Raw genomic sequence first — 27,196 nt, 5'->3', positions numbered from 1 at the left:
CAAATACAAAATGAAAGCACTTGTTATGCGAATATTGTTTTATAAACCTCTTTAAATGTGAAATTTATTTTATTGATTTATGGTCAAAGAGTTAGTTGCCAACTCAACATTTTGTTAAAATTTACACTACAAAAAGGACATACTCTATACCTTAAACGTATTTAACAGGACTGTTATTGTTGCAGCACACAATGAACTATTTTAAAAACTCTGTTTACCACATAATGTAAAAATGCTGCCTCTAGAACTTATCTGTACTTATACTTACTTACAAAAAAGGGGTGGAGGTGTTAGTATATACACAACTGCATTTAAGAATAAATGTCACATGCTTGTGTTTCTAATCTAATATAGTTTGTGCTTATATTTTAGTGTTTGATTTGGCCAATTATTCTGCCATTTTTTCTCTGGCAAAACATCCTGGATCAGGGCATTTATTGACGAATTGGTTGAGTATTTTAATTTGCTTTTCTTTTTTAATTGTTTTGATTGATGCTTTTGTTGAATAAAAATGACAGTGTCACAAAACAAGCTGCTTTTAGGGTTTTTAAGATGGGAGATGGGGTAGGATTAAACTGAAAGCCATTCTAGTTCCATTGCCTTAAAACTCATGTAGCATTTATAGTAGCATTTTCAGGTGTTCTGGAATTATATTCTATTTGATATTTATTTTATTAGATATTTTTTTTGCTTGTTACATTTCGAGAATTGCTAGAAGAGAGCCTGTGACCCAAGCATTTCATTGCCCGTGACTGCCAAATGGATTTGTTGTGCATATGACAATAAACTCTTGAATATTTATTCATTTTGAAGTGGAATGAGTCTGCACTAAGTTGTTCTGCAGTAAAATGTCATGACAATTTATGAAGATAAGTATATATCAAATGAGAGAGTAAAAGATATAAAGTTATGTTTTCGTACATTTTGATCGCTCCAACCATTTATACCGCTCTACCGTAAAAAGGAATAGTAGAAGCGCAACAGAAATCTAAGGGGCGTCTACATTCACACATGACTGCTCGATTGTACTGCAGTCCACCAACCCCAGGAGATGATGCGTTTGTCTGAACGGTGGCTGGGGGATTCGCGCATGCGTACGTCTGGAACGATGAGGGCTATCCGGCTCTGCGGGAGGACGTTTCCCCAGTGGTAGACGTTTGCATCACTATGTACGTATTTTAAGCTGTTACGTAGCGACGCGGTAGTGGTACGCGCTAGAGCTGACTGTGAAGATGGCGGACGAGGAGGCCGAACAGGATCGTAGTCCAAAGAACGGTATCAATGGAACGTTATGGGAACTCAGACAACGGTTGCAAGGGCTTCAGGAAGTCGTAGTTACAGAACGAGGCCAGTCTCCTATCCAGTCATCTTCTGAGTATTGCCAAGAGTTTTGTCGGGTGAGTTTCCCTTTCAAGTCTTAAACCTACAAGCTAGCCATTTTTCACTCGTAATATCATTTCGTTCTGGAGAATCCAGTGGATGTTTGAGTTAATGCCAAGCTATGTTGCAGTAGACTCTACCTTGTTGCTGCCTTAAACTAGTAATAAAACAGAACCAGTCATTACGACGAAAAGTCATCGGTGTAACTCAGAATTTTTGAGTGATCTGACCATTGACATGGCTAGCTTGTACAGCTAGCTTCTGGAACACGCTAGCGCATGGCGGTGTTTGTAGGCACCAGTTAAACCCAAATGTTATCTCGTTAAACAGTTAAATTGCCATTATATTGGTCGCTCATTGTATAGTTCTGATAGACTTGCGGTATCAGACTGACGACAGTTTCCCCCAGGTGATGGCAATTTCCAGGTTCAAGTTAGCCAGCACCACCAAGCTGTATCATCTTGCAGGTAGCACAATGTTAGCTCTTGTGGCTACGTGCGTTTTCTCGTGAGACTTGGTTTTACAAAGTTGTCTGCGATTGTTACGTAGCCCCCGGGTTACCGCCTATATGTTTTTAGTCGTAGGTAATCGACATATGTAGGAATATTCAAAAGCTTGACACATACATTTTGTGTGGTATGCAGTGAAGTTGATATGACGACATGGGAGAACAGGAAGGATTAGTCTCTGTGTCCGAAATCACTCACGTCTCATCAAATAGTCCACTGTTTAGTTAGTTCCCTTTTTGTAATGTTGCCAAATGTTTTTTAACATCCTAAATGGAATCATTGCATTTCACAACTCATTTAGAAAATATGTGTACGACTGATGGTCTCTAACCGACCATCATGCACTGCACTCACCAGAATGAGAAAAAACAAGGGACAGAAAAGAGGACAGCACTGCTGTGATGCTAAGAGAGGAGTGTCTGATTTACAACACCACCATTTAGCCTACCGAACTATACATTTTTATTCTACATTTTGTATTGTCACGATATTGCTAAATTGAGCTGTAAATGTTAAAAAATCGCAGATATACAAACTCACTCAAAATATTAATATTATATTATATATAATATATTATAATTATATTTAATCATGTTTACTTATTTCACCCTCATTCTTTGTAAGTAACTGAGAGCCACTTTACCGAGTCAAATTCCCTGTTTGTGCAAACTTACTTGGCCAATAAACCTGATTCTGATATTGCCAAGAATGCAACGTTTTGGTTTAAGACCAATTAAAGGACATGGTAAAAGGACTGTGATCAGAGATTATATTTGTCTGTAATACAGTTGAGATCAGCTTAGAGCCGATAATAAAATAGTCAAGGTGGGTATATATCTTATGCACATGTGAGTAAAAGTTAAAGGATTTAATCAAATTGGCCCCTAAATTGATAGACGGCGGAGGGCATGTAGAAAGGCATTTGAGATAGGGATCTAAGTAGCAATTATAGTCACCTCCTATAGTTAAGGTAATCAAATTCGGATCAGGTAGTAAATTGAAAACCTTCCTAATAATATTAGGACCATAAATATTGTGATGGGAATATTATTGATGCTCCCTGAGACGATCACATTTCTACCTGCTAGGGGTCGGTATTTAGGTGAGAAAATTTAAATGGAACAGATTTCTTTAAAAAAAAAAGACAATATTTAAGCATTCTTTTGCTCAGCTTTAAATGAAAGACTTGTATTTTAATCACTCTATCAAATAAAAATGAATAACAAGTAAGCAAAACACTATCTCAGACTATTACAGATGCCAACCGATTAGTCCATCTTGCAGCTGACTTTTGTTTGATTTACCAGCACACCTCCTGCTAAGTTGTAGCATTAGCAGGAGGGAAATGTTGAAGTAAACGTTGTAGTCTTTCCAGTATGCTCAGCATAGTTTGGCAGGGATTTGGAGAGTAGTTAACACATTTAGCCCCTCCAAGTGTCTTGATAAATTACCAAAGGCTTGTGGCTGATGCATCGCCTCTGTTGTATAATCCCGAAAGCTGTGCACCCTTGCACCATCATAATACAAGGGTGCTCTCTCCCGACTTAATCGCAATATCAGCCCCCTGTCTTGGACGCGGTGTATTTTTTGCAATAATTGTCCTTGGTTGGTCTCCCTCTGACGTCAGTCTGGGTTTCGGATTAAGGTGGGTTCTGTCCACTTCCACTGGCCTTGAGTAGGGAGTCTGGCAGAAAAGTGTCATCAGTTCAGACACAAAGGCCATAGGATGTCCCTTCTCCACGCATTCTGCGACTCACACAAACTTAAAATTCAACCATCTGGATCGGCATTCCAAATCGTTCACCTACCAGCAAGAGAACACTGTTTGTAGCCTGTAGCTCCTGGCAGGCCCACTCTATGGTTTCTGGGCAGATGTCATGCTCTGTTACTGCGCTGGTCAGCCCCTCTGCTTTCTCCCCAATGGCTGATTGTTCCTTTTGCACGACAGTAAGGGAGTTTTCAGGTTGGAGGACGACCGCTCTAGCCACAGCCGCCCGCCAAAGCCGCTCTAATCCTCGTATTGTGAGGTGTTTCGTTTTTTTAACCGCAATATATTAAAAGCCAAACCTGAGGGTATGCTGAGGCTTAAGGTAAATCTGACTGGCTACTGGTTTGTTTGGAACTACTATATAGGCCAGGTGGTCCGCTCAGTAGATAATACATCATGACCTATGGAGTCATGGAGTTTCTCTGGTCATACCTGCTCAGAGATCAGCGCTGCAGCTTCTACTGTAGATCATATCAGAAGCTGCAGTTGGTTTGTACCGAGCATCAATTTCTGTTTCCGCCTTCAGTCTGACCTGCTCTCATTTTTTTTTATATATATTTCGTCAACTATAATATATATTTTTAAGCTATATGTGGAAGACTCAAGTAGGCCTGCATATTTCTCTTCATAAGAATTTGCTCTTTTCCTTTGTTTTATCAGGTTAAAATAGCAACAGTAAACTTTGTCTTTCTATAATTTCAGAAATGCAACAAACTATACTTTATATATACCGTAAATCCTCTAATAGTGGCCTGTATTCCATTAGCGGCCGGGTCTCTAACATTGGCTGGGCTCGCTATCGGCGGAGGTAAATAAAGGCCGGTCTCTAATAGAGGCCGGGGCTTTTATTAGAAGCAACGTTCTTAAATGTCTAATTGAACGCAAAAATGTACAGATGAGACTGTTTAGCTCATTAGAAAGCCACCAGAGCACTTAAAATATCGCTATAACGTTACGAATCAAAATGTAAGAGACCTGCACTGCTCCAGTCATTCTTGTAGTCACACATTATCCTGCACACCCCTATAGCCTACAGCTAATAGGCTATAGCTACCGCTTTTAACGCCTACATCAATGGTAGCCTAATCAACAATCTAAAAGCAAAGACCATTAGATTTCTTTGCTATAAAATTAAATAATCTCTGCTAAAAACATGCAACAGTTGCTTACCGTATTATGGTGAAATTATGGTGACAGCTGGAATGCTCCTCATCCAAAACAATTATAATCCACAACTAACGCGAGTCCTTCTTATCAGCGTCAACAAGCTTGTTGTATCCTCTGCCTTGCAAACAAACATGTCCTTCAATCCGTTCAGAATTTACTATAGTAGGCTACAACATTATCAGGGCACTGTCGATGTAAACATCAAAACAGGAATGCGTTACAACAAAATGTGTCCCAATTTAACGAATCACACACCCAATAATGTTCCAATGAGCTAGGGTAATATCAAGAAGGAATATGGAATGCACAATATTATAAATCATTTTGTTATTTTAGAAATACAAAATAACAAAATGATGAGAAATATATTATGCGGTTAGATTGACCAAAGTCAAAACCTCCCGCAAACTTGCGATCTTCTGGGCAAGCCTCAACATTGTGCTTGTGATGGTAACATGCAAGTACCACAGGGGGGCAATGTTTGCTAACGAATCCAAGCCGCTACGGTAGCCTGCCTGGTCAATCACCTCGCTCTTGACTAGACTTCAGTCACCGGTAGCACGCACCTCGCTCTTGACTAGACTTCAGTCACCGGTAGGTTAACGTTGTTTACCATGGCAGCTGTGGAGCCAAAGAGGAGACAAAAGTTCGACATCAAGTTCAAAGAGACCATGTTGGAATATGCTGCAGAGCACTCTGGGGAGCAAGCTGCTAAACATTTTAACATTGACCCGAAAAAGCGGAACATGAGGAGGACGAAGAGGAACTGTATAATAACGAACTTGTTGTAGAGGCTGGCGCGAGTGATGAGGAGATTACAGGGAGAGATGAAGAGGAGGAGGAAATTGATGAGGAGGATTTTTATGCTTTTTAATTTCAAAGTGTTTACAATGCACTACCGGTATGTTTGCTATGTTTTTGTTAGCCTGAATTACCGGTATTTGTTGTTGGTGTACTGTATGCATACCATATGTTATGGTAACTGTAGCCTACTTTTTCAATAATGAACCTAGTATTTTATAGGATCAAATGACACAAAATCTCGTTTTTATTCATTCTACTGGTAGTCTATTTTGGTCAAATAGAAATAGAGGCCTGCCTCTAATTCTGGCCTCCCTCCAATAAAGGCCTGGGCCGCGATGAGCTTGAGTAAAATAAAGGCCCGGGCCTATATTAGAGGATTTACAGTATATTTAAAAAACTTTATATGCTGTCTCATCAAATATGTTTTGCAGCTCCAGACACATTTTATTTTGGGGAAGAGGGGGCAAAATTGCCCTTTTGATAGTAATGGTTGCCTACCTCTGACCTAGGGGTATCAGCCAAATCATCAGTACAGTGTTAACTGTACGATATTTGTTTAGCAATTTTAGCATCAGACAAATAAATCATTTAATAAATAATACAATCAATTGTGATTTAATTATTTTTATTATTTTGACACATCAATGCACCCTTGTAAGGTGGGTCCCCTTTTGGAAGTTCCACTGTGAGCGTGCCATAAACAAACTACTCTGCTCCTCAAACCACTAAATGTTGATCTGTTTGATATGACTCATCAATATCACCACATAATGAGCGATTCATTTCACAGTCAATGCAATGACCACGGACAAAGATAAGTGGATCGAACAAAAGCCCGCAATGCGCAATAAGTATCGAATATGTAGCTGGTAGTACTTGTTTACAACAGAGTCATTTGAGAGATGTCCCACTGACATTGGAAATAAGTGCTGTTCAAACACAGCCTTATAAACCTCTGTCCCTAGCTTGAGAGTAGGGCTGAACTATTGCGATTTAATATGCAATCTCCCCCCGCCCAACACAAAGTAATGAATGATTTAAATATGACTAGGGTTGCAAATCATTCAAAACTCAATTTTAAAGATGAATTGAATGCAGCACACACTGCACGTTGAATTTCAACCCTCCACTGTGCTTTTCTCCAGCATCCTGCACACTACAGCAGGGCTATTGAGGCCTGCTGTAGTGTGCAGGACTAGTCAGGTAATTTTCGATGAAATTACTGGGGAAAATATTTTTTTTAAAAAGAGAAAGGAAAAGGCATACATTAAATAATGATAGTCATGCGATACATTAACTGTGCAGCTTTTGTAGAATTAATTATCTACATGCGGCACCTTAATAGATCATTATTTCAAAACTGAGGTACGTACCGTTCCTGTACACCCCTAGCAGTGATAGTGTGGAGAACTGGAGGAGATTGTTGGGCGTTTCTGTTGGCAGTGCCTTGAACGAGAGACATAGAGGTGCATGGATGTCAGATCAGTGTGGCGAGCAGTGACCACTGTCATTTGCGTACTGTTATAGTCAGATTTTTGAATTTAAAACCTTATTTATTAAATTACAGAACAGTTGTTACAACAGTTAAAGTCTATAATAATTTTTAAAGCACTTTTAAACAGATTGTATTAACTGATGAAAAAGCATCAACGTACAGCAATATAGAAAATTGTGGATGGGATACATTGAGAAATTCGGGAATCGAATCGCTTACAAATTGTTCTGGCCCCTGATTAGCTGGAGTTGTCAACGACTCTGACCTGATTTCCGGCAGATCAGAAATCAGAAAGAGGGGACACTTGGTTCCAAAAGAATATCTGATTAATTAACACAATTTTAAAGTCCTGAAAGTTAAGATGTAACCCCTTTTTTTTAAATCTAAGATTAATTATATATTCAAAAAAGGTGAATTCAAGCAGGACTTGGTAAAAACACGTATATCGCTGGATTTGAGATTGACTTATAAAATGATTGAGTCTTGAGTCTGCACTGTATCTCTACGTTTGGGCTGCTTACAGGGCTTCAGACTAACTTATATTGGTTGTACCGTTGCGCTAGGGTTGCTCGATTAATCGAAATTTAATCGTGATTACGATTATGGGGTCAAACTATCTCCAAACTACTATAATCGAGTTGAAACGATTATTTGGAAGAAAAAAAATTGAGAGAACGTGCATGCTCAATTCAGTCCTTCCCCCAAAGCATTCAGCGGCCCAGCTGACTGGCTCTCACTCTCAGGCAGCTGTAACTTGAAGGAGGCGAGTTGTTTGTGTGGTGACCACAAGTGAAAAAAACAGTGCGAGTTGAAAAGCCGGGAGGGCAGACCATGTAGCGGCCTGCTGCACCGCTATTCTCAAGCGCGCTCTCGCCTGGCTGTTCAGACCGGTCTGCCCGACCCGCATTTCTCCGCGCCGGTCAGTCGTCAGAGAGTGTTAGGGTTGCCATCATTAAGGGTTTGAATAATCGGGCACCAATATCCTGGTTTCACGGAAGAATAAGACATTCAGCCATCATCGGTGTTTACCGGAACCGGAAGTAATAAAAAAACGATTGCACTGACTTCAGAATAAGGGTACATATTAATAATCGTTTAAATAATCGTGATTTTGATATTGTCCAAAATAATCGTGATTATGATTTTTTTCCATAATTGAGCAGCCCTACGGTGCACCTAACTTTTCCAAATAAAAATACACCTTTTATTTACGACCAGAATGTTCATACTCTCGAGCTCTGTGACAACATTGTGGTTAACTTATGAGGACAGTAGTTGCAGCTTCGTATTTGCATGTTCCTGTGAGAGACATATAATTCCTGACAGGCAGGCAGAACTTCCAATGGGTGGTGTAACCTCATCATGGCCAGCCAGCCTTCTCTATCCTTGAGTCATGACGACACTTTGAATGCTATTTTTGAAGTAAATGTTCTTACCTCCCGGTAGATGCTGCTGGAGTACGCAGGTCGTTGGAAGATAGAAGAAGATCCTCTACCACTGGTGGAAGTGTACATCGTCGCTTTATTGAGTTATGCCCAGGCCTCTCCGTACCTCTCCCTGCAGTGTGAAAGTGTTCCTCTTGTGGTTGAGAGGCTGTCACTGTAAGTACTTTTTAAAACTGTTAAACTTCATGTAACATATGGGGTCAAATTATTATGCTGAATGATACCCTGAAATAGAAGTTACAGTACATATTCCCTGTATTCCCTATCATTGTATGTTTTCACATTTTAATTGCAGAACCAGTATCAAGTTTGTTTATTTTATGTATGTTCTTCAGGAGTTTTGTGGAACTATTGTTGTCTTTGAAGGAGAGCATCCCAGATGGTGTATGGAAAAAATTCAAGTCATCTGTGAAGGTAAATATTTAGATTCTAAATTTGGGAAAGACATGGCCCTAAAAAAAATAGGCAATCATTTCCTTTATGTAAGGAGTTGAAATGTCTGAGATTGTCCAGAACCTGTGCAAAGCTAAGGGAATCACACTTCAAACTATCATATCCATGGTTCATAACCTTTAATTTGACTAATTACTTGCACTCACTTTTCTAGTGCAATACACAGTCTACCTAAGTCTGACTAAATAGCCTAAAAAATCTGAATGTCCCAAAACCATGCGACTTTAGATAATGGAATTTTGCTGGTATCCATAGTTTGCTCACAGTAAGCTGCAGGAGAATGGACTCGCCCAGCTGTCCCTGCTTTGTGCTTTGGGCCAGTATGATGGTGTTTGGACAAATGGTGTCCTGCAAAGCCTTCTGTCCAACGGAAATCTACCAGCAAAACAAGGTGAGTTCCTGCACTAAGTCTTTAGTTTTGTCTGTGTTATTGTTGTCTTACTCAAATTAAATGAGCGGTATAGTTTTATTTTATCCAGGTATACTGATTATTGTTAACCAAGGTTGCAAATTACAGATATCTGGAGCAAATTTTCAGTAAAAAATTATATGTAGGACAAAAACTTGTGTCCTACGAAATGTCTTAATTTCGGTGCCCCAGTAATGGGGTATATGGGGCACTGCCTGTGTGACAAGCACATCTCTCCACAGGCGAGTTTGAATCTTTGAGAAGTATGGAACTGGAGGAAGTCTTGTGGAGCGCCTCATTTGGTCTGACGCAGCGCACAGTGCGAATGAGGATATTTAGTGAGACCTAAAACATCTTTCTGAAAAAAAAAACTAACGGCATCAAAGTTTCCACAGTCTTGCTTTGTGGAGTGCCTTCTTATATTCTCTAAAGGCCAATTTATGCTTCTCCATTTTGACGGACACGGACAGATAAGACCGCCTTCTTTACCATGGAATGCCCTCTCCGGGCCACTCCGGTAGGCTCCTCTGAGAGCTTTTCATGCAGCTCTGATTTTTCTAACTATACGTCGGCATGGCGGAGAGCCCACGGATAGCCCTTGGCTGTGATTGGTCCGCTAACGCCAGCATTTCGGGACAACATCATTTCCAGACCTCAAACTTCCTGTTTCATTCCCTAAATCACAACAACGACTCTATGATTAATGAGTGACAAGTGTGTTAAGCCAGCGGCGTAGAGCACTTACGGCATGTGTGTACGGTTATAAAGAACTTTCATAACGGGGCTAGCTGGCTAGCCACCATGCTAACTGCGGTGGGAACAGTGCAAAGACCTGCTGACTGTAAGCCCACGGCTGTCATGACACTGTTTCTCAAACACCGTCAGGTTAGCAGGAAACACTTGGTAGTAGTTAGTATCGGGTGTGCGTGCTGACTGTGTGTGGAAGTTGGGGGGGAAGACAGCTGCCTGAAGAATAGCTTCAAGCTGTTGCAGCTGTTGAATTAGCAACGCAGTTTGGAAACAAGACCGGGGTACCGCTGCGCTAAGGCATGATACATTAACGAAATTACATAAAAGAGGACCTTGTGTAACTTGGACTTCCGGGTCAAAATGATGTCAGAATGACAATCCTTATTGTAAATTTACCACAAAAAGGGTCTTCATAAATTATTCTAGGTGCTCTGGTTAAAAAGTTAATTTGTGTATCAAAAATTTCGTAGTCCCTCTACCAGATGGTGGCTATCTTGGATTTCGGGTTCAAGATGATGTCTAAATGGCAAAATGATGTCAGAATCACAATCTTTATGGTCAATGTACCTCAAAAACTGTCCTCATACATTATTCTAGGTGCTCTGGTAAAAAAGTTACTTTTACAAGATAGTGCGGCTGCCATTTTGGATTTGGCCCTCTAGCGAAAAATGCCGACATTTTTGCGAAGGACATGGGGGCAACATTTTTTATAAATGTTGTATAGATGTCAATTCAGTCGTCAAAACATATTTGCCAGAGAATGGTCACGGAATTGAGGTTCCTGACCCTACTATAAGCATTATGACTGGGTGTCACTTTATTTCAGCAGAAACTGTCGCGTCATCAACAGCCTTTTTCTGTTAGTTGCCATCGTTCACTGTGTGTGAGGAGCCGGGGGGACGTAAATAAGCCAGCGTGGACTTCTTCTATATACCTCATGAGGTAGGCTTCTCTAAGCTCGACTTCCGTTGCGCCAACTACTGTTCTGGCGGTAAATTGTTTTCAGAACAAAATGGCTCGTAGAACTATAAATCAAAAAGTGTCCGTCCGTCCGTAACGGACTCGGAGAAGCATATATCGGCCTTAACACCTTCTTTCGAGGCCAGGTGATTTTCAACACAGTTTTTTGAACACCACTTCCTCTCTAGTAATTCTTGACGCTTGTTTTAATTTTATGTGTGTTGGTTTGTACCAGGGAGCTATTTTTTCAGAGGTGCTATGGAGTCTAATGTTAATTGTATTACATTTACAGAGCTATCAACAAGATGGTCAGTCTCAGTGGAGATAGGGATTTTAAAGAATTTGTTGGTTATATCAACAGTCATTACGGAGTTAAAGGGGACATATTATGCCCATTTTACCCCAGTTGATATGGTTCCTTGGGGTCTTAATGAACTGTCTGTTACATATTTTGGTCAATTACCACAAGGATCATTTGAAACAGGCCCCTTGTACCCTGTTTAAAACAGCACTCCTCAGATTGACCTGTTTTGAGTGCCCCGCCCCCCTCACCCCCGGTGAGACAGGCTGCGAGAGCCCCTGCAGTAGCAGCAGCATCCTTCCACACTGTTGAGTCAAGGTTTAGAAGTGATCCGGGGGTCCCTTGTTTATGCGGCCACTTAAATGTCTGACGGGTAGCAGCGCTAGCCGGGGAGCCGGGCTTCCCAGGCCAGGGGGATCCCCTAGGGAGCTAGGCGAGCTAACGCTAGGCCATGTAGCGAGACTCCCTACATGGGCATGGTGTGACTTTGACGTTTATTTTTTTCGTAATCCCATTCAACGCACTCTAGCGTATCGTTTCTGAAATAGAGGAAACACAACAAATCGCGGGAGTTGTTTTTTTTTCAGAGTTTTTGGGACGGTAGACATGCCAGATATCCAAATGAACGTGTAGAAGCACTACAAAAGTGGAATTTTCATAATATGTCCCCTTTAAATGTAATTGGCTAAGGCCAATTACATTTCATGTTGGCTCATCATTATTCACAACATGAATATTAAAGTCGCTGACAATCTTTGTTTTTAAGACTAGCGTTGATAAAAACTCCGTTAAAATTACTCAGCTGATTATCTTATCAGCTCTCTGAAGGGTAACCTTAATGTTGAAGGAGAATTAAATTGTGAACACCCCTGCTATTAAAATGTGGCACCACAAGCGTCTTGTGATCGAATCTCACCTTCCCGCTCTATGCAAACAAACACGTAAGTCATATCTGTTCATGAAGGTGTGTGGTGTGTGTATTTAGGTGAAAAATAGAGCAACAGTGGAAGAAAGACATGAAGAGACGAGTTTGAATCTTGTGCTGCTCCACTGTGAAAGATTTTACCAATTTATGGAAAGTATCAATCATTATATGGTGATCAGTGTTTATATTGTGGCGGTGGTCACAATCAAATCAATGAGAAGAGAAAAAACAAGTTTAAATCATAGTGAAACTGCAGCAGGTCAGAGGACATCTGCTGACTAGGACGTCCTTCATATGTGGCCTAGGACAGATTTGAGTTCACACTCCTAAAATAATTTTGACACATGCGTTTCAGACCACCTTTGAATGTGGTGGCATAATAGCTCTCTTCAATTTTGATATGCGTACCTCATGAATATTTGAGTTTCAGACACAGTTATAAGTTACTGACATATGGCGTATGGTCAGTCCAGTTAGTAGGAAATATACATTATATCTGAACCAACATAACTCCTACTCTAGAAGAGACTGGATCCTAATGTCTTCCAATTAAATCCACTGTAATTGAAACTGTTTTCATACCACTCTTGTTAGTGACCATGCAGCCCACTCAGTTTCATTAATTGGCTTTATTTAGAGCATTACAACTTCATTTTGCAGGTAACAAGGTAGGCAAGATGTTCGCTATTGTCGTCGCCAGGCACTAAACTTGACCTCGCCTCCGGCGATCGGACAAGCGTGTTTGTTGATCCAGGATTTGAGAAGGAATAATTAGACACTTATACATGAAGTTCTGGAAATTGAACATTTATTGTAAAACAATGAAATACTTACAGAGAGTCTCTGGGGTTCTGCCGGACACGTCACCAGGTTCACTGGATCATGTCGAGAAGAAGCCCACCCACATCCTAAGTCCACAGTATATATAATCAGACACAGGGTGCAGCACAGAGGCGGGTCTTTTTCTTTGAGGGAATTCAGTTATTTGCCAGATGTATACTGTTTCCACAAAGTGCAGTTTTTTGCAAGCACATCACTTTCAACTGACCAGGTGTCCCACTACTGTGGCCTTGGCCAACAGGGAGCCTGCTACATCGGCGAGACACAGATTAGACACCGAGGAGGATTTCATATCTTTTTCTCACCACGTTTCATGAAACACCTCTTTGTATTAATTCTGGCATGACCTCTCTCTTTCCTGAGAACCTGTGCTTGTTGTGCAAACCCTGCATCTGAGTCAAAAAGATAGACATCATCCCAAGAAAAGAAACAGTTGTAGCATAAGCATTATTATCTAGATTATACAGCTAATATTTATTCACAGGATATAGGTAAAATAGAGACACAAGATACAGAGAAACATAGATATCTCAACACTATTGGCTAAAACAAATAGAAAATAGAAAGTTTATTTCAGGATTGAGAGATAAAAATGATAGACTTCAATGTTTAGCAGGATGTTGCAAAAATGTAGAATGTGGGAATGAATCGTTTCAGTGAAAAGACTTCCTTCACCAATTCTGTTCTAGTGGCGAAACTATAGCTAAAGTAAATGGCTACAGTTGATCCTGCATGAACACATATTTATTGTTCGTACATTACAACGCAAGAGTTTTTCAGCATCTTCTCGGTACACAGCATGTTGTTCCTTGTTCCAGCCATTCCTTTCCTCTCCATCCAGAGATGGATGTACATAGCAATGCAGACGTGCCATATTCATGTATGTCCTTAAAATTGTAAACTGTGCTTTGCAATTTTGTCTCCATCACATCTTTGTCTCCGTTAGGAGATCTTATTTCCCCATGTTTTGTGTAAAACAAAGTGAATGTTGACTCCTAGTTTCATAATTCCTGATTTTTCATTTGAATATTCAATGCATGTTCACGATCACAAAGAAAATAAATGTTGGTGTGTATTAAAGAATAGTGCCATTAGAATGCCCTAAATGCACCAAACTTGTAGGGCCAAATTATTTCTCCAAAGGGCGTGTCCCCTAACCCCCTAGCTGAGTACCTTTTCCTACTTGTTGGCTGCTCAATATCCTGTTGGAAAAAACCTGTCTATGTTTAATAGAGCGAAAATATTATTTATCAACTGGTCTGTAGTTGCTGCTAGGAAGAAAACTGTTACACTTCCAGTATTTGTTGATGTTTAGCAAGAGTTGCACATTTAAAAACAAACACAATTTAGTCAGAACGAAATTATAATCCATAATTATACTTCCAAAATTTCCCTGGCGATCAAACAGTATCTACATGGATCCAACCATCAATTTTTTTTCAGTTGAGGAGTTCCTGGTACAGGAGGGTCAGGTCCTGTTGGAGATGAGAGTGAAGCAGCTGATGAAGGAGAAGCAGTTGGGAGAGGCTGCACGGCTAGCAAAGACGTGCTCTGAATGTTCTGTTTTCCAAGGGAAGGGGCCTTTCAAGCAGATGTACCTTGTCTGCCTCTGTTCCAGCCCTGAACAGGATCAGCTCATGGAAGAGGTCAGTATACACAAATCTCTGGTGGGCCTGCCGAGGAACGCCTGCCCTGTGATTAAAAGACAGAAACACCTGATGATGGTACACAATTGAATATATATCCCTAACATCTACTGGTGGTTGGGATTAATTGAGTGCGGTAGAACTTACATTGGATATTCTCCATCTTGGCGTAATTTCTAAAATGGTAGAGCGTTTAATTTAAAAAGGCATGATCTACAAGGCCAAAACACTTGATGATGCAAAGGTACATAACCAAAGTTACTGTATGTTCCAAACATCCCCTGACGGCCACTAACACTTGCTAACTATCTACTGGTAGTTGGTTACCTAAGTTGTGCAGAAAACCTTACAATGTACAAGGGATATTCACATTCTTGTCCTATATCATAAAAAATACCCACATAGCTGAGTATGTAGCCCGAATTTCAAAATCAATATGCAAGTGTCATATGGATGATGTGATCACTTGTAGAAGACTGATGTATCCATGGAAGATACGGTAATGGGGTATATTTTGGCGTGCGTTCGTGCGTGCGCAAAATCCATGAAACTCAATATATACATGGCATCAATCTGTTACAGCTTTCAAAGGAGGACTGTCGTGATGCCTTGGAAATGATCTGCAACTTGGAGTCAGACGGAGATGAGCTGGCTGCCTTCAGTTTATGCTCCGCCTTCCTCAACCGACAGGTTCTTCAAGGAGATATATACTGTGCTTGGTAAGAAAGCACCCCATTTTCCTTGTTTTGTGGAGGGAGAAAAAAAGATAACTTCTTTCCAGACCAAATCCTAAAAACGTGGCATTAGTCCCAGAATCCATACATTATATAATTTACCTCCATATTTAAAACTGTGTATATCATACATTATTTTACACACAGAGAATTGATCTGGAACTTATGAAGAATTACACATGTAGTTAGAATTGGTATTGATGTATGTATTTATAAAATTGTATTCCTTCCGATTTTTCAAAGCCCCCACATAAGTTTGTTGAGCATGAACCAAAGAATAAATGCAATAATTAGTTTTCAGCAGATCTGGATAAATGGGCAGTTTCAGGATTTTGTTCACTCCTTAACATGATAGGAAGGGGATTAGCCTTGGCAGCGGTAAGCGCTCACAGAGCACGCCTCTTGTTAATGATGGGACAATAATCAGGCTGTGAATTCTCCTTCTTCATGCTAGGGAGCTCACTCTGTTTTGGAGCAAGCTGCTGAAGCGATTGGAGCCATCAGAGCAGGCTTTCCTTGACAAATGCCGCCAGATATCCCTACTTTCTAAAACTGTGTACCACATCTTGTTCCTCATCAAGGTCATCCAATCAGAGGTCAGTAAACAGTCAGCTGTGATGGAATTATAAAAGTGTGGGTCATGTATAAAACATAAGGTCTACCCTTTTACCTTTCTATTATGTGTAAATACGATTCACAACCGATGTATTTGTTTGAGTCGCTCTAGAGTTTATGAGACACATGTAATGTTATGTGATGCACAAAGACACAGCATAAGTTTTACAGTCAGTGGGACGATCCGCAGTCATGATCCAACATCGATTAATAGTTACATACATGGGATTATCAGTTTTTGTGTGTGAAGGACAGAGACGAGTGGAATGTAGGCGTTTTTTATACAGATCGGTTCTCTGTAGTTTAAATTTTTTATTTGAAAAATAGATTTTATGATAACAGCATCAGTCTATAGTACTTATTAAAGCACTTTCATCATAAAACAGAGTTCATGTTTGTCTGATTATATTAATTGATGAAGAAAACGCCAAATGCAGTTATAGAAAATCGAATCGTTGACTGCTATATCATAATGGAATCGTCTAACTAAAGTGGGCCTACAGACACATTACAGACTCTTACAAGATTTCCAGTGGGCTAAATATCTAGACGTGGTGGAGACAGCTGTAGCCAATCAATGCAAAGGTCAAGCTGGTGATGACACATGTAGCGGTGAGGTGCCAACAGATTTGATTAAACATCTTGTGTGTTTGTGGGTTACACTTTAAAGAAATGACAGAATATAAAGTGTGGCCCAGTATCAGAAAGATTAGGAAAATGTTTTAATTAAAATAAACCCCTTTTTTAAAGGGCGGGCTGTGGCTGAGGGGTAGAGTGATCGAATGCCCCCCCCCATAGAATACCAGAGTGCTGTGAATAGATGACCTGTATGAATGAATGGGTGAATGTAAAACTGTACTGTTAAGCGCTTTGAGTGGTCATCAAGACTAGAAAAGCGCTATATAAATACAAAATCATTTATCAAAATCATTTAAAGGGCCCATATTGTGTAAAATACATTTTCTGGTCTTTAACTATCCGTAATTACTTGAGGGGGGCCAGTAGGTACCCTCAATGTATGAAAACAGACACGCCGTGGACTATTTCACTCAGTCCATTCTAAGAAATAAGTGATCCAAATGTCTTGTTTTCGTACTTCCTCCCCTGGCTGTCAGCCCCACCGAACCCAGCCGGTACCAGTCCAGACTCTGAAACCACCACCCCTCCACACCGAACGCGATACCAAGCAGACATTTTGCTGAGCTAGCAGCTTGTTAGCTACTACAGGCTAACCACAACAAACCACACTGAAGAAACACTGCAGCGTGGAGGGATGCAAGGAGGAGAACGTGTCCATGCACATTCTTCCTAAGAACGTTACTGTTAGAGACAAGCAGTTAAGCTTTCTTTCTTCTGACGTGCCATGTTGGTGTTGAAACTCTGTTGTGAACCTCCGTAATGTAACTTGGGACGTTATTACTAAATTGGCCGATGCACCTGCTAAAACTTGAACAAACATGGGGACGGTGTAACTTACATTCAGAAATGTCCTGTTTTAACCGACTGTAAATATGTGGCAGGTCTTCTATAGCTTCAAACATTACAATGTGACTTTCAGCTGTGTTTACAGCCAGAGATTGTAAATGCGCCAGAATGAGACCAGTGATAGGCCACTCACAGTGCAGTCAGCCAATCATAGGAGTGGCTCAAGTGGCAAACGAAAACAGCCAGAGAAAGGCAGAAATGAAGACATGGAAATACACATTGCAGTAGTTTTTTCCATTGATATCTTATCTTAGGGGTACCAATACCTCAAATTACATCCCAGAAAGGTGTAAAATATGGGCACTTTAATGTCCATGAGTCCACTCTTAAAGTGTCAATTCAGTGCATCGATCATTGGGGCAAAATCGTTGTTAGTATTGTTGAAATGAAGAAGAAACATCCTCAGTGGATTGTCTGTATGATTCTTCGCAAGGACCAATAGGTTGGCCGCGGGCTAGGGTCAACGGGGAGTCGCAAGATGCCTTCCCCCCCCCCCCCCAAATTTTTTTTTAATAGTAATTTAAACTTGAATATTGAATCCCTTATCCTATAAATATATAGATAAATATGAGTTGAAATTATAATAAACCATTCAATTAAAACCATTTCTATCAGTTTTTTTCTTTGTTGCCCCTTGATGTTATTACGACACGGTTAAGCGGAAGGAGTGAGAGTTGCAAGGCTAAAAAAAAGTCCTTATACTAAACAAACAGATATCCCAGCCTTAGCTCAAAGGGAATCATATGAGGTAGCATATTTAATTGCACAGGCAAAAAAAGCCACAATCAATCGACGAAACATTAATTACACCTGCTGCTGTAGCTATAAAACGGGCCATGCATTAGGATAAATTAGCCCGTGAGCCAGAATCAGTGCCGCCGTCTAACGGGACTATTGCCCGGCGCATCACCGACATGGCCCAGGTCATAAAGTGCCAGCTGGAGTGATAAGAGTTAAGAAAGGGAAATATGCTCTACAGTTGGATGAATCCAAAGATATAGTAAACTCTGCCCATCTGCTTGTTTTGGTCAGATACAGTTTCGACGGAAATCATAATATGTTTGCTACAAGCTGGAGTGGACGTGCACGGATGAGGATATTTTTACAAAACTAAAAACAATAGGGACTAGTTTGGGAAAACTGTATTGGAGTGTGTAGGGAGATTCTATTTCTTAAAATACTATACAATAATATCATGGCTGTAAGGCTGTTGTTCTTGTGGGTTGTATTAATTCATGTGTTTGCATAGGCCTAATAGTGCTTGTGTCTGGCTGTGCGCAGCCTTACATATCACATACAGAGTCAGTGGGGGTGGCAAGTCTCTGGCACCGTTATTGTGGGGGTCGCAGGCTGAAAAGTTTGGGAACCCCTGCTCTAGCGTAATGTGTTAGTTGTGTGTGTGTAGAATGACACGGAAGCCCAGGGGGATCAGCCTGACTCACCCTCTCACTTTGTGTGTGTTTTGTTGATCAAATTTGGTTAAGTGACCAGCGTTAAAAAAATATGCAGACTGGCCCTTAACTATTTGAACAAATACTTTCAAATCAAACCAACAAATTACAAGAGAATTCACATAAAAATTGCATCACTTTAGCAGAACACAAGACCAGAGGGATCATTCTGATTCACTGTGTTACTACTTGTGTGTGTTTTCGTGATCAAATGTAGTCTGGTAACAGACTCCCAAGCACATGACAGAAAGTCATGTAGTGTGTACTGTAGTGCATCTGAATACTTTTTAAGTCTCTTTTACATTATACTAAATGCATTAATGAGGCTTTCAGTCAACAGCGGCCACAGACAGCTGTTGATTAATCCATGTTATTCACGGTCGGGTGACCTTGGTTCAAAACTTTGATGCTAATGATTTGAGGAATTAACATCAATGAGCAACTTAATGTAATATAAGTTGATGTTGCTGGAAATGTTGCTTTGCTGAACAAGGTATAATCCTTTACAATTTATATAGTTTTTTTGTCAAATATAAAACTGCTTTAACAATAATGAAAGTCTTAGAAGTGTTTCTGAATAGTTGTCTTGACTTAAATCTTTCTCTTTTTTTCTATAGATTGACAGCATTGGACTCCCAGTATGCATTGACATGTGCATAAGGGCTCTTCAAATGGAATCAGATGATGGAAACACCAAGGCCACAGTGTGTAAAACAATTTCCTGTTTGCTTCCTACTGACCTAGAAGTCAAGCGAGCCTGTCAGCTGACGGAGTTTCTCCTGGAGCCCACAGTGGATTCATATTACGCTGTTGAGACTCTTTACAATGAACCAGATCAAAAACTAGAGGAGGAAAATATGCCCATTCCCAACTCACTGCGCTGCGAACTCCTACTGGTTTTCAAAACCCAGTGGCCTTTTGACCCAGAGTTCTGGGACTGGAAAGCACTGAAGCGTCATTGTCTTGCATTAATGGGTGAAGAAGCTTCAATTGTGTCATCAATTGACCTGCTGAATGATGCAGAGAGCCCAGAAGAAGATTTTTTCAGCCAGGAGTTGTCTAAGAATATGCCAGACCATTTAGTTAATGGCACTTATGAACTAAAAGATGTCAAAGACAAGAGAGAGAAGAACAGAGAAATGAAGAAAATGAGGGAGAAGGGTTTCATTTCAGCTAGGTTCAGAAACTGGCAGGCATATATGCAGTATTGTGTGCTTTGTGACAAAGAGTTTCTTGGCCACAGGATTGTACGCCATGCACAGACTCATCTGAGCAGTGGAGTTTACAGCTGCCCTATATGTGCTCAAACCTTTTCCTCAAAAGATGTATTGATTCCCCATGTAACATCACATGTTAAACAGTCAAGCAAGGAAAGGCTCACTGCACTAAAAACAAACAAGAAGTCTTCTAATCTTAAAATGGCCTCTCCTGTTTTTGCAGATTTAAAGGCCAAGACAGAAAATGCAATATATGATAAAGGTGCATCCCTTGGACAAAATGGGGGGTTTGTTGATAAAGTTCAGGCCAGAGTGGACAGATTTAGCACAGAGAGAAGTGAAGAAAATGTATGCCCCATTGGAAAATGCAGAAGGAATTTTAAATTTTTCAAAAATCTCATTGCACATGTAAAAGCCCATGGGGACAACGAGGAAGCAAAGACTTTCCTTGAATTGCAAAGGAAAAAGGTTATTTGCCAGTACTGCCGTCGCCACTTTGTTAATGTCACACATCTTAACGATCATTTACAGGTCCACTGTGGTGTGAAGCCTTATATCTGTATACAGTTGAACTGCAAGGCAAGTTTCTTGTCTAACACTGAGCTCCTTATCCACAGGAAAACACATTCTGTTTTCAAGGCTAGATGCATGTTTCCCAATTGTGGAAAGATTTTCAATGAGGCCTTCAGACTGTATGACCATGAGGCACAGCATTATAATACTTTCACTTGTAAAGTTGTGGACTGTGCGATGGTATTCCATTCACAGAAGCAGCTGGATTTGCACCAAGATGAGCATGACACTGAGGAGGACCTTACAGCCGCTGAACAGACTTCACAAAATATGCATACTGCTCCTTCACTCATTGAACAAATGCTTTCAAATCACACTTCACAATTACAAGATAATTCCCAAGGGAACTGGAACACTGAAAATGCAGTTAATCCAGATCATGGAACGCTGCCAGTGTCATTTGAAAGATTGCCTAAATCTTCACAAGCACCTGTAGAAACCCTAGAAGAGCACAGAGGGGTTTCCGAAAGACCGTGTGATTTTTCAACCAGTCAGACACTGAGTCTACACCATTCTGTGACTGAGCCTTTGAATTCCCACATTGATCCTATTGGACACAGAGAAGGTTCAGGTGGTCATTATTTTGATTATATGATACCAACTCAGCAGAATCAACCCATACATGTATTTGAACATAATTTGGGTAATGTGCCACTTAGCTGTAATACACATGATTTACAGGACCAACCACAAATGTTCCCTGGTTATGTAAATAATGAATTGGTCAGTTGCAACTCTGACTGCAGCTTACCATTGCCAGGACAGCAACATCAAATGTGCAGCAGCAGTCTGTTATCAGGATCACTGCCCCAACCACTTGCTGAGGAAAGACCAGTGAACTCTGTTTCATCCTCAACTACCACAGGTCCTGCTCCAGTAGAGAGGGAACGATTTCAATGTGCATTTGAAATGTGTACAAGGCACTACAGCTCACACAGAAGTGTTACCAAGCACATGAAAACGGTTCACCCTGATTTCTATGAGCAATGGAAAGTCGCTCGAACTAAAATCAAGTTAACCCAACCTTCAGCACCAAACACATCTGTTAGACATCTGGGTTCTGTCACCTCACTTCACAGTCAGCACACTAACCAAGCACTAGTTCATGGAGCTCAGAGGCAGAATGTTATCCAATCACCTCCATATACTGACCTTGGCACAAAGTATACTACTCCCTATTCCCGTTCTTCAGCTGTCCCCAACCAGAATGCTTCACTCCTGATGGAAAATGTGTTAAATCCTATTGTTCTATCTCAATTAGGAAGGGATACAAGTCCAATAACAATGCCGTCCAAAGTTTTAGGTAGTCAAAACTGGCACTCAGTCCTGGGAAGTAAACAAATTCAAAGTAGTGGCTCTTCCCAGGTTTATCTATCTAATTTGCAGTTAAATTCTAGCAGTGGGGCTCTGCCAACTTCCTCAATGATGGGATCAACCATTAACTTGCAGTCACAACTTGGGAAAAATGGGTCCCAGTCTGTTTTCCCCTTATGCTTAGATGCTGCAAATGGAGTGTCATTAAAAGTGGAAGACAGTCTTCCAGCATATACATCAAAGATGCAAAGCAGTTTGTTCTCAGGTTCCAAGGCACACTGTGCAAGCCAGAAAAGCATTAACAACCAACCTCAAAACGGTATGGTCATCACTGAAAGTCAAAAACGAGCCAGAAGAAACAAAAGAACCAAATGGCCTGCCATTATGAAGGATGGCAAATTTGTTTGTTGCAGGTGTTTTAGACAATTTAATAGTCCCAAATCCCTTGGAGGCCACTTGTCAAAGCGTACAATCTGCAAACCGTATGAAAAAGGGCAACTGAACACAGATATGCCCACATCATTTCTTGACCTCCTTAATTCAGAGCAAACAGTTGGCACCGCTCCGCCACAGTTTTCTTATAATCCGGCTGCTCTGTATCAAGAAAAGCCTCATCAGCCAGTTACATTTGCCACAAAAGATTACCCTTCAACAAGCTATCAACAAGATAATTTGACGGCATGTAGGAATGGTAAGTCAAATGATGACATTCTCAAACAAATCATGACTGAATCAAAAATGGCTGATCTTTTTGTTCACACATCTACTCCTCAGCCATTGTTTCAAAACCCTTGTGTTAGCTTTGGAGCCAATGAGCAATTGCCAGACAAATCAGTCATACTGCATACAGAAAATGTCCAGCTAGAGAGAGAGGAGAAGCAGGAGGTCAACTTGTATAGTACAGCTCATTATCCTCAGCCAACCATTGATACATTTGGTGGAAGGGAATTTTCTGACCCACTTCTTTCTCCAATTCTCACAGAAAAATGTGCTGATTCTGGCAGTGTTTCCAAAAACTACTTAACTGCTGGTCCAACCCATAGTGAAGTCTATTACTCTGGGACAACCATTCCGTCTCTAGTTACAGATGCAAACCCAAAAATGCAGACAGAGTTACCTGATAGTCAGCTTAGTGGCAAGCAGGGTGAAACACAAAGGATGACAACAGAGAAAAATATTAAAAAGAGATTACGGGAGCAGATTCTGGCCGGTGACTTTCAACGTAGAAACAGCTCATGTCTTTCAGACAACACTGATCCCAATGCCGATACAAAGAATCTCATGTCTTTTGGTCAAATGTGTAGCCCTCTCAGTGACTACGTGCTTGATCAGATTCCTTCTAATGCAAAGAGTGATAAAATACTTGTAATTCAAGAAAAGTCTGTAATCATCCCAGAACCCTCTGGCAAAGTACAACAACTAAACATGCACAGCTTTACTCATTTCAGAGAGACCTCCACACTGCCACAGGAGGTTTTGAGCCCCACAGGAATTGCTGAAAATGATACAAATCAGGAACCCAAGAAGTTATCTGCCAGCCAGCAACTGTGGATGACAGAAATTCAAAGTGCATTTGAAAGGCTGAATTTGGTCAAAGACATAACTGATCAGACTTCATCTCCCATGAAGCAAAATACCAATACTGTCACCAGCCAGACGGGACTTGCAATTATTCCTTGGCATAGCTTGACATCGTCCCCAAATGTTAAACCGTTTACGTGTGAGAATGAAACCTGCATATTCAGTTCAATGTCAAGTGAATCGCTATGGAAACACCTTTCCAAAATTCACAACTACACGCTTGAGATGGTGAATTTGGTGAAAAAAAGATATGGCCTATATGCTCCCTTCAAATGCCAAAGGTGCAGTAAAACATTCACTCGTAACTCAAACCTTCGCTCTCACTATCATTCAGCTCACAACCTATCAGCTAAAGAAATTGCAGATCTAGATATGAAGCGCAGGAATGACAAAGCATTTGCATCTGCTGCTATTCAAGAGTGGCCTGTTAGTACCAACCAGGCCTCTTTGGCTCAAACCAAAGTGGTTACTACTAATGCAGCATTGGTGAACAGGGCATGTTTGACACATATTAACATGGACATAACTAAACAGAAACTTCAAAATGACATCCGTTCCACAGTCATTCATCCCTTACAAACAGCCCCTATGCCCAACCAATCGCCAACTCCACAATTACAGGCGCAGACCTTCACAGGACCTCAGCCTTTAAACAAACTATCTATCAACAGGCAGCCAATAGTAAAGACAATCGCAGATATTACCAAGAAGTCCAAAGAGAACAAGTCAAACTCAAATGATGTAATGAGTTCATACAGACCATATCGCTGCGTTCATCAACACTGTCTGGCAGCCTTCACTATCCAGCATAATCTCATCCTCCATTACAGAGCTGTTCATCAGTCTGCTTTGTCAGCATTGGAGGTGAACAAGGAGCAGGATCCAGGAGAAGGACTTCATGAAATAATGGAACATGATGAGGAGGCTCTAGAGGCAGAGATTGTCAAAATTTGTGAATTCAGATGCCAAGTCAAAGACTGCTCTAGAGTTTTCCAAGAGGTTCCCAACCTTTTGCAGCACTACCTTCAGCTGCATGAATTCAGTCTTGATAAGGTTGGTAATCTATTTTCTAGCTTCAAGCTTCGCAAGTTTACTTGTGGTAACCAAGGATGCACAGCATCCTTCACTTCTTTCTGGAGGTATGTTGGGCATGTCAAAGAAAAGCACAAAGATGTCAAGTTAGCCAAAGCTGAACAAGTAAATGGCTTGTTCAAGTGTGAATTTGAAGGCTGTGACCGTTCATATGCAACAAAGTCAAATCTTCTCAGACATGTCATGAAAAAGCACCAGGACTTGTACCAGCCTAAACTAAAAAATCAACTGATTAAAGAGGATGGAATGAAACAGAACTCAAAAACATTGCATCACCAAATTACGAAAACAAGTAATGGAAAGGAAAATATTGAGGGCAATAAAAAGATCCTACGGAAGGGAAGAGACATAAGAAGAGTTGGCAAGTCAAAAGCCAATCACTGGACAAAGTATGGAAAACCCTCCTTGAAATCTAAATTGGAGGCATCTGCAATATGCACTAAGAAATTCCCTCTACAATATCCTTGTATGATTAAAGGTTGTGAGTCAGTCATGAAATCAGAGCGGGGTATATTGAAACATTACATGGGGCATGGGCTCTCAGAGAAGTACCTGGAACAACAAAGGAGTCACTTTATATTCTGCAAAAAGGTTCCCCGGCAGAAATACCGGTCCATCAGGAGTGACGACTCAAAATCTGACAACACATCTGATATGTCAGACAATGAGCTGATAGCAGATGCCGGACAAAAGGGAGGAGAATATGGATATTCAAAGCCTGTCCTACGCAAAAGGACCACTGCAGAAATCCCTACTGTATTGTTAGGGAGCAAATTATTTAATGAGGAAAGTTCTGATGGTTCCGTGGTGATGAAACGCAAACGAGGGCGTCCACGAAAACTAATCGAAGAAATAGTGAAGCGCAAGAAAATACCACGTACAACAAAGATCAACATAGTTTACAGCGAGGGCGATGAATCAGACTCATCTTGCCCTGCAGTACTGCAAGAGGAAATTGCTGAACAGACTGCTCCACTGGCCACCTTTAAACCTATGGGATTTGAAATGTCGTTCTTAAAATTTCTGGAGCAGTCAAATAAATCTCAACATGGCCTCAGGAGGAAGGCTGACGTTCTACAAGCATGGAGACAAACAGCTGGAATTAATACCAGTGACATCTGTGTCAGGTTCAGTAACCATCAGAATTTGAAATCACTTAATAAGGTTAAAATTATTGTAGATGCTGCATTTTCAAGTGTCTCAGACCTTCTGTTGAAACAGCTACAGACCATGCAGACCACAGTGGTATTAAAAAAAATGGTCTAACTTTTGTTTCAAAAAAGCAGAATCTCAGGAATTGATTGAGTACAATCTGCTGCAAATTGGAGCCCTACACATGATAAGTTATTTTACATGTCCAGAAAAAACCCGTTGTTCAACATGACACAGTTATATCTGGACAATTAGTCTTTTTTTATATAAAAATGTGTACAGTATGTTTTATTTATAGATTGTTTTTTTTGTGATAATGAAAAGCCGATATCAGCTTTAGGTCTCCTAATTATCCCTGTGGGACTCCAGACTTGATTGTGTTGTTGTGCATACTTTGTGATTTCAAAAATGTTATGTGTATATATCTTGAAACATCCCACTGCCACAGTCTTATTATTAAACTGGACTTTTTTTTAACCATTTGACTTGTTTTCCATCATTTAACATTTTGTTCAGTTAACACTTGTTTGTTCAGTTTATTTTTATACTACAGTGTTATAGGTAGTTTGGAGCAGTTGCATGCAAACTGTAGCGATTAGTTGTTTTAAACAAATAAGCTGAACCAGTAACTTTTTTTATCTTGCACCTTTGTGATTTTGCAGGTTTACCAATTCATTGAAACAAGCATTTATTCATGTACAGACTATACCTCATCAGTTAAAATACCACTAACATTACTGCTAATAAATGTTTAAAATACTGCAAGAATTTTGGAAAAAACTGGTGATCTTATTGTATAGACTTGGGGGTGCATTTGGAGTTAAGTAATCTACTTTCCTAACCACCACTACATCTTTACATGTGAAGGAGGAGCTGTAAGAATTGTGTATAGGCATTTTCTGATATTTCCTATGTCAAAGGTACGTTGGCCCTGAGAGCTCAACGAACAGCAACTTAAGAAAACACATGGAAGTTGACAAAATGCAAGCAAAGTAAGAAAACATCAATTTCACAATACAACACATTACAGAAATGCGCAGCAAATGCAAAAATTGTGCGGGAAATACAAAAAGTGCGCAGCAAATACACAAACGCGCAGTACTGTGCTGCAAATAGAGGAGAAACGACAA

General features: G+C 40.4%; 1 protein-coding gene across 2 annotated transcripts; it reads left to right on the top strand.

Moving 5' to 3' along the window:
• Positions 1-1,204: 1,204 nt before the first annotated feature.
• Positions 1,205-26,543, top strand: LOC133973582 (zinc finger protein 292-like). 2 transcript variants are annotated; one of them, XM_062411525.1, is made up of 8 exons: positions 1,205-1,397; positions 8,570-8,724; positions 8,904-8,982; positions 9,277-9,412; positions 14,650-14,852; positions 15,435-15,571; positions 16,041-16,182; positions 19,755-26,543. In XM_062411525.1, the coding sequence occupies exons 1-8, from the start codon at positions 1,233-1,235 to the stop codon at positions 26,178-26,180; spliced, it is 7,443 nt and encodes a 2,480-aa protein (XP_062267509.1). In that variant the 5' UTR covers positions 1,205-1,232; the 3' UTR covers positions 26,181-26,543. The 2 variants fall into 2 exon arrangements, with proteins under 2 accessions (XP_062267509.1, XP_062267510.1); XM_062411526.1 differs by lacking the exons at positions 15,435-15,571; positions 16,041-16,182; positions 19,755-26,543 and having other exon boundaries at positions 14,650-15,409.
• The last annotated feature ends 653 nt before the right edge of the window (positions 26,544-27,196 follow it).

This window comes from Platichthys flesus, chromosome 18, assembly GCF_949316205.1.
Source record: "Platichthys flesus chromosome 18, fPlaFle2.1, whole genome shotgun sequence".
In the NCBI taxonomy this organism is placed as follows: Eukaryota; Metazoa; Chordata; class Actinopteri; order Pleuronectiformes; family Pleuronectidae; genus Platichthys; species Platichthys flesus.
Note: the sequence above shows the minus strand (reverse complement) of the source record. Positions and strands in the feature narration are given on the sequence as shown.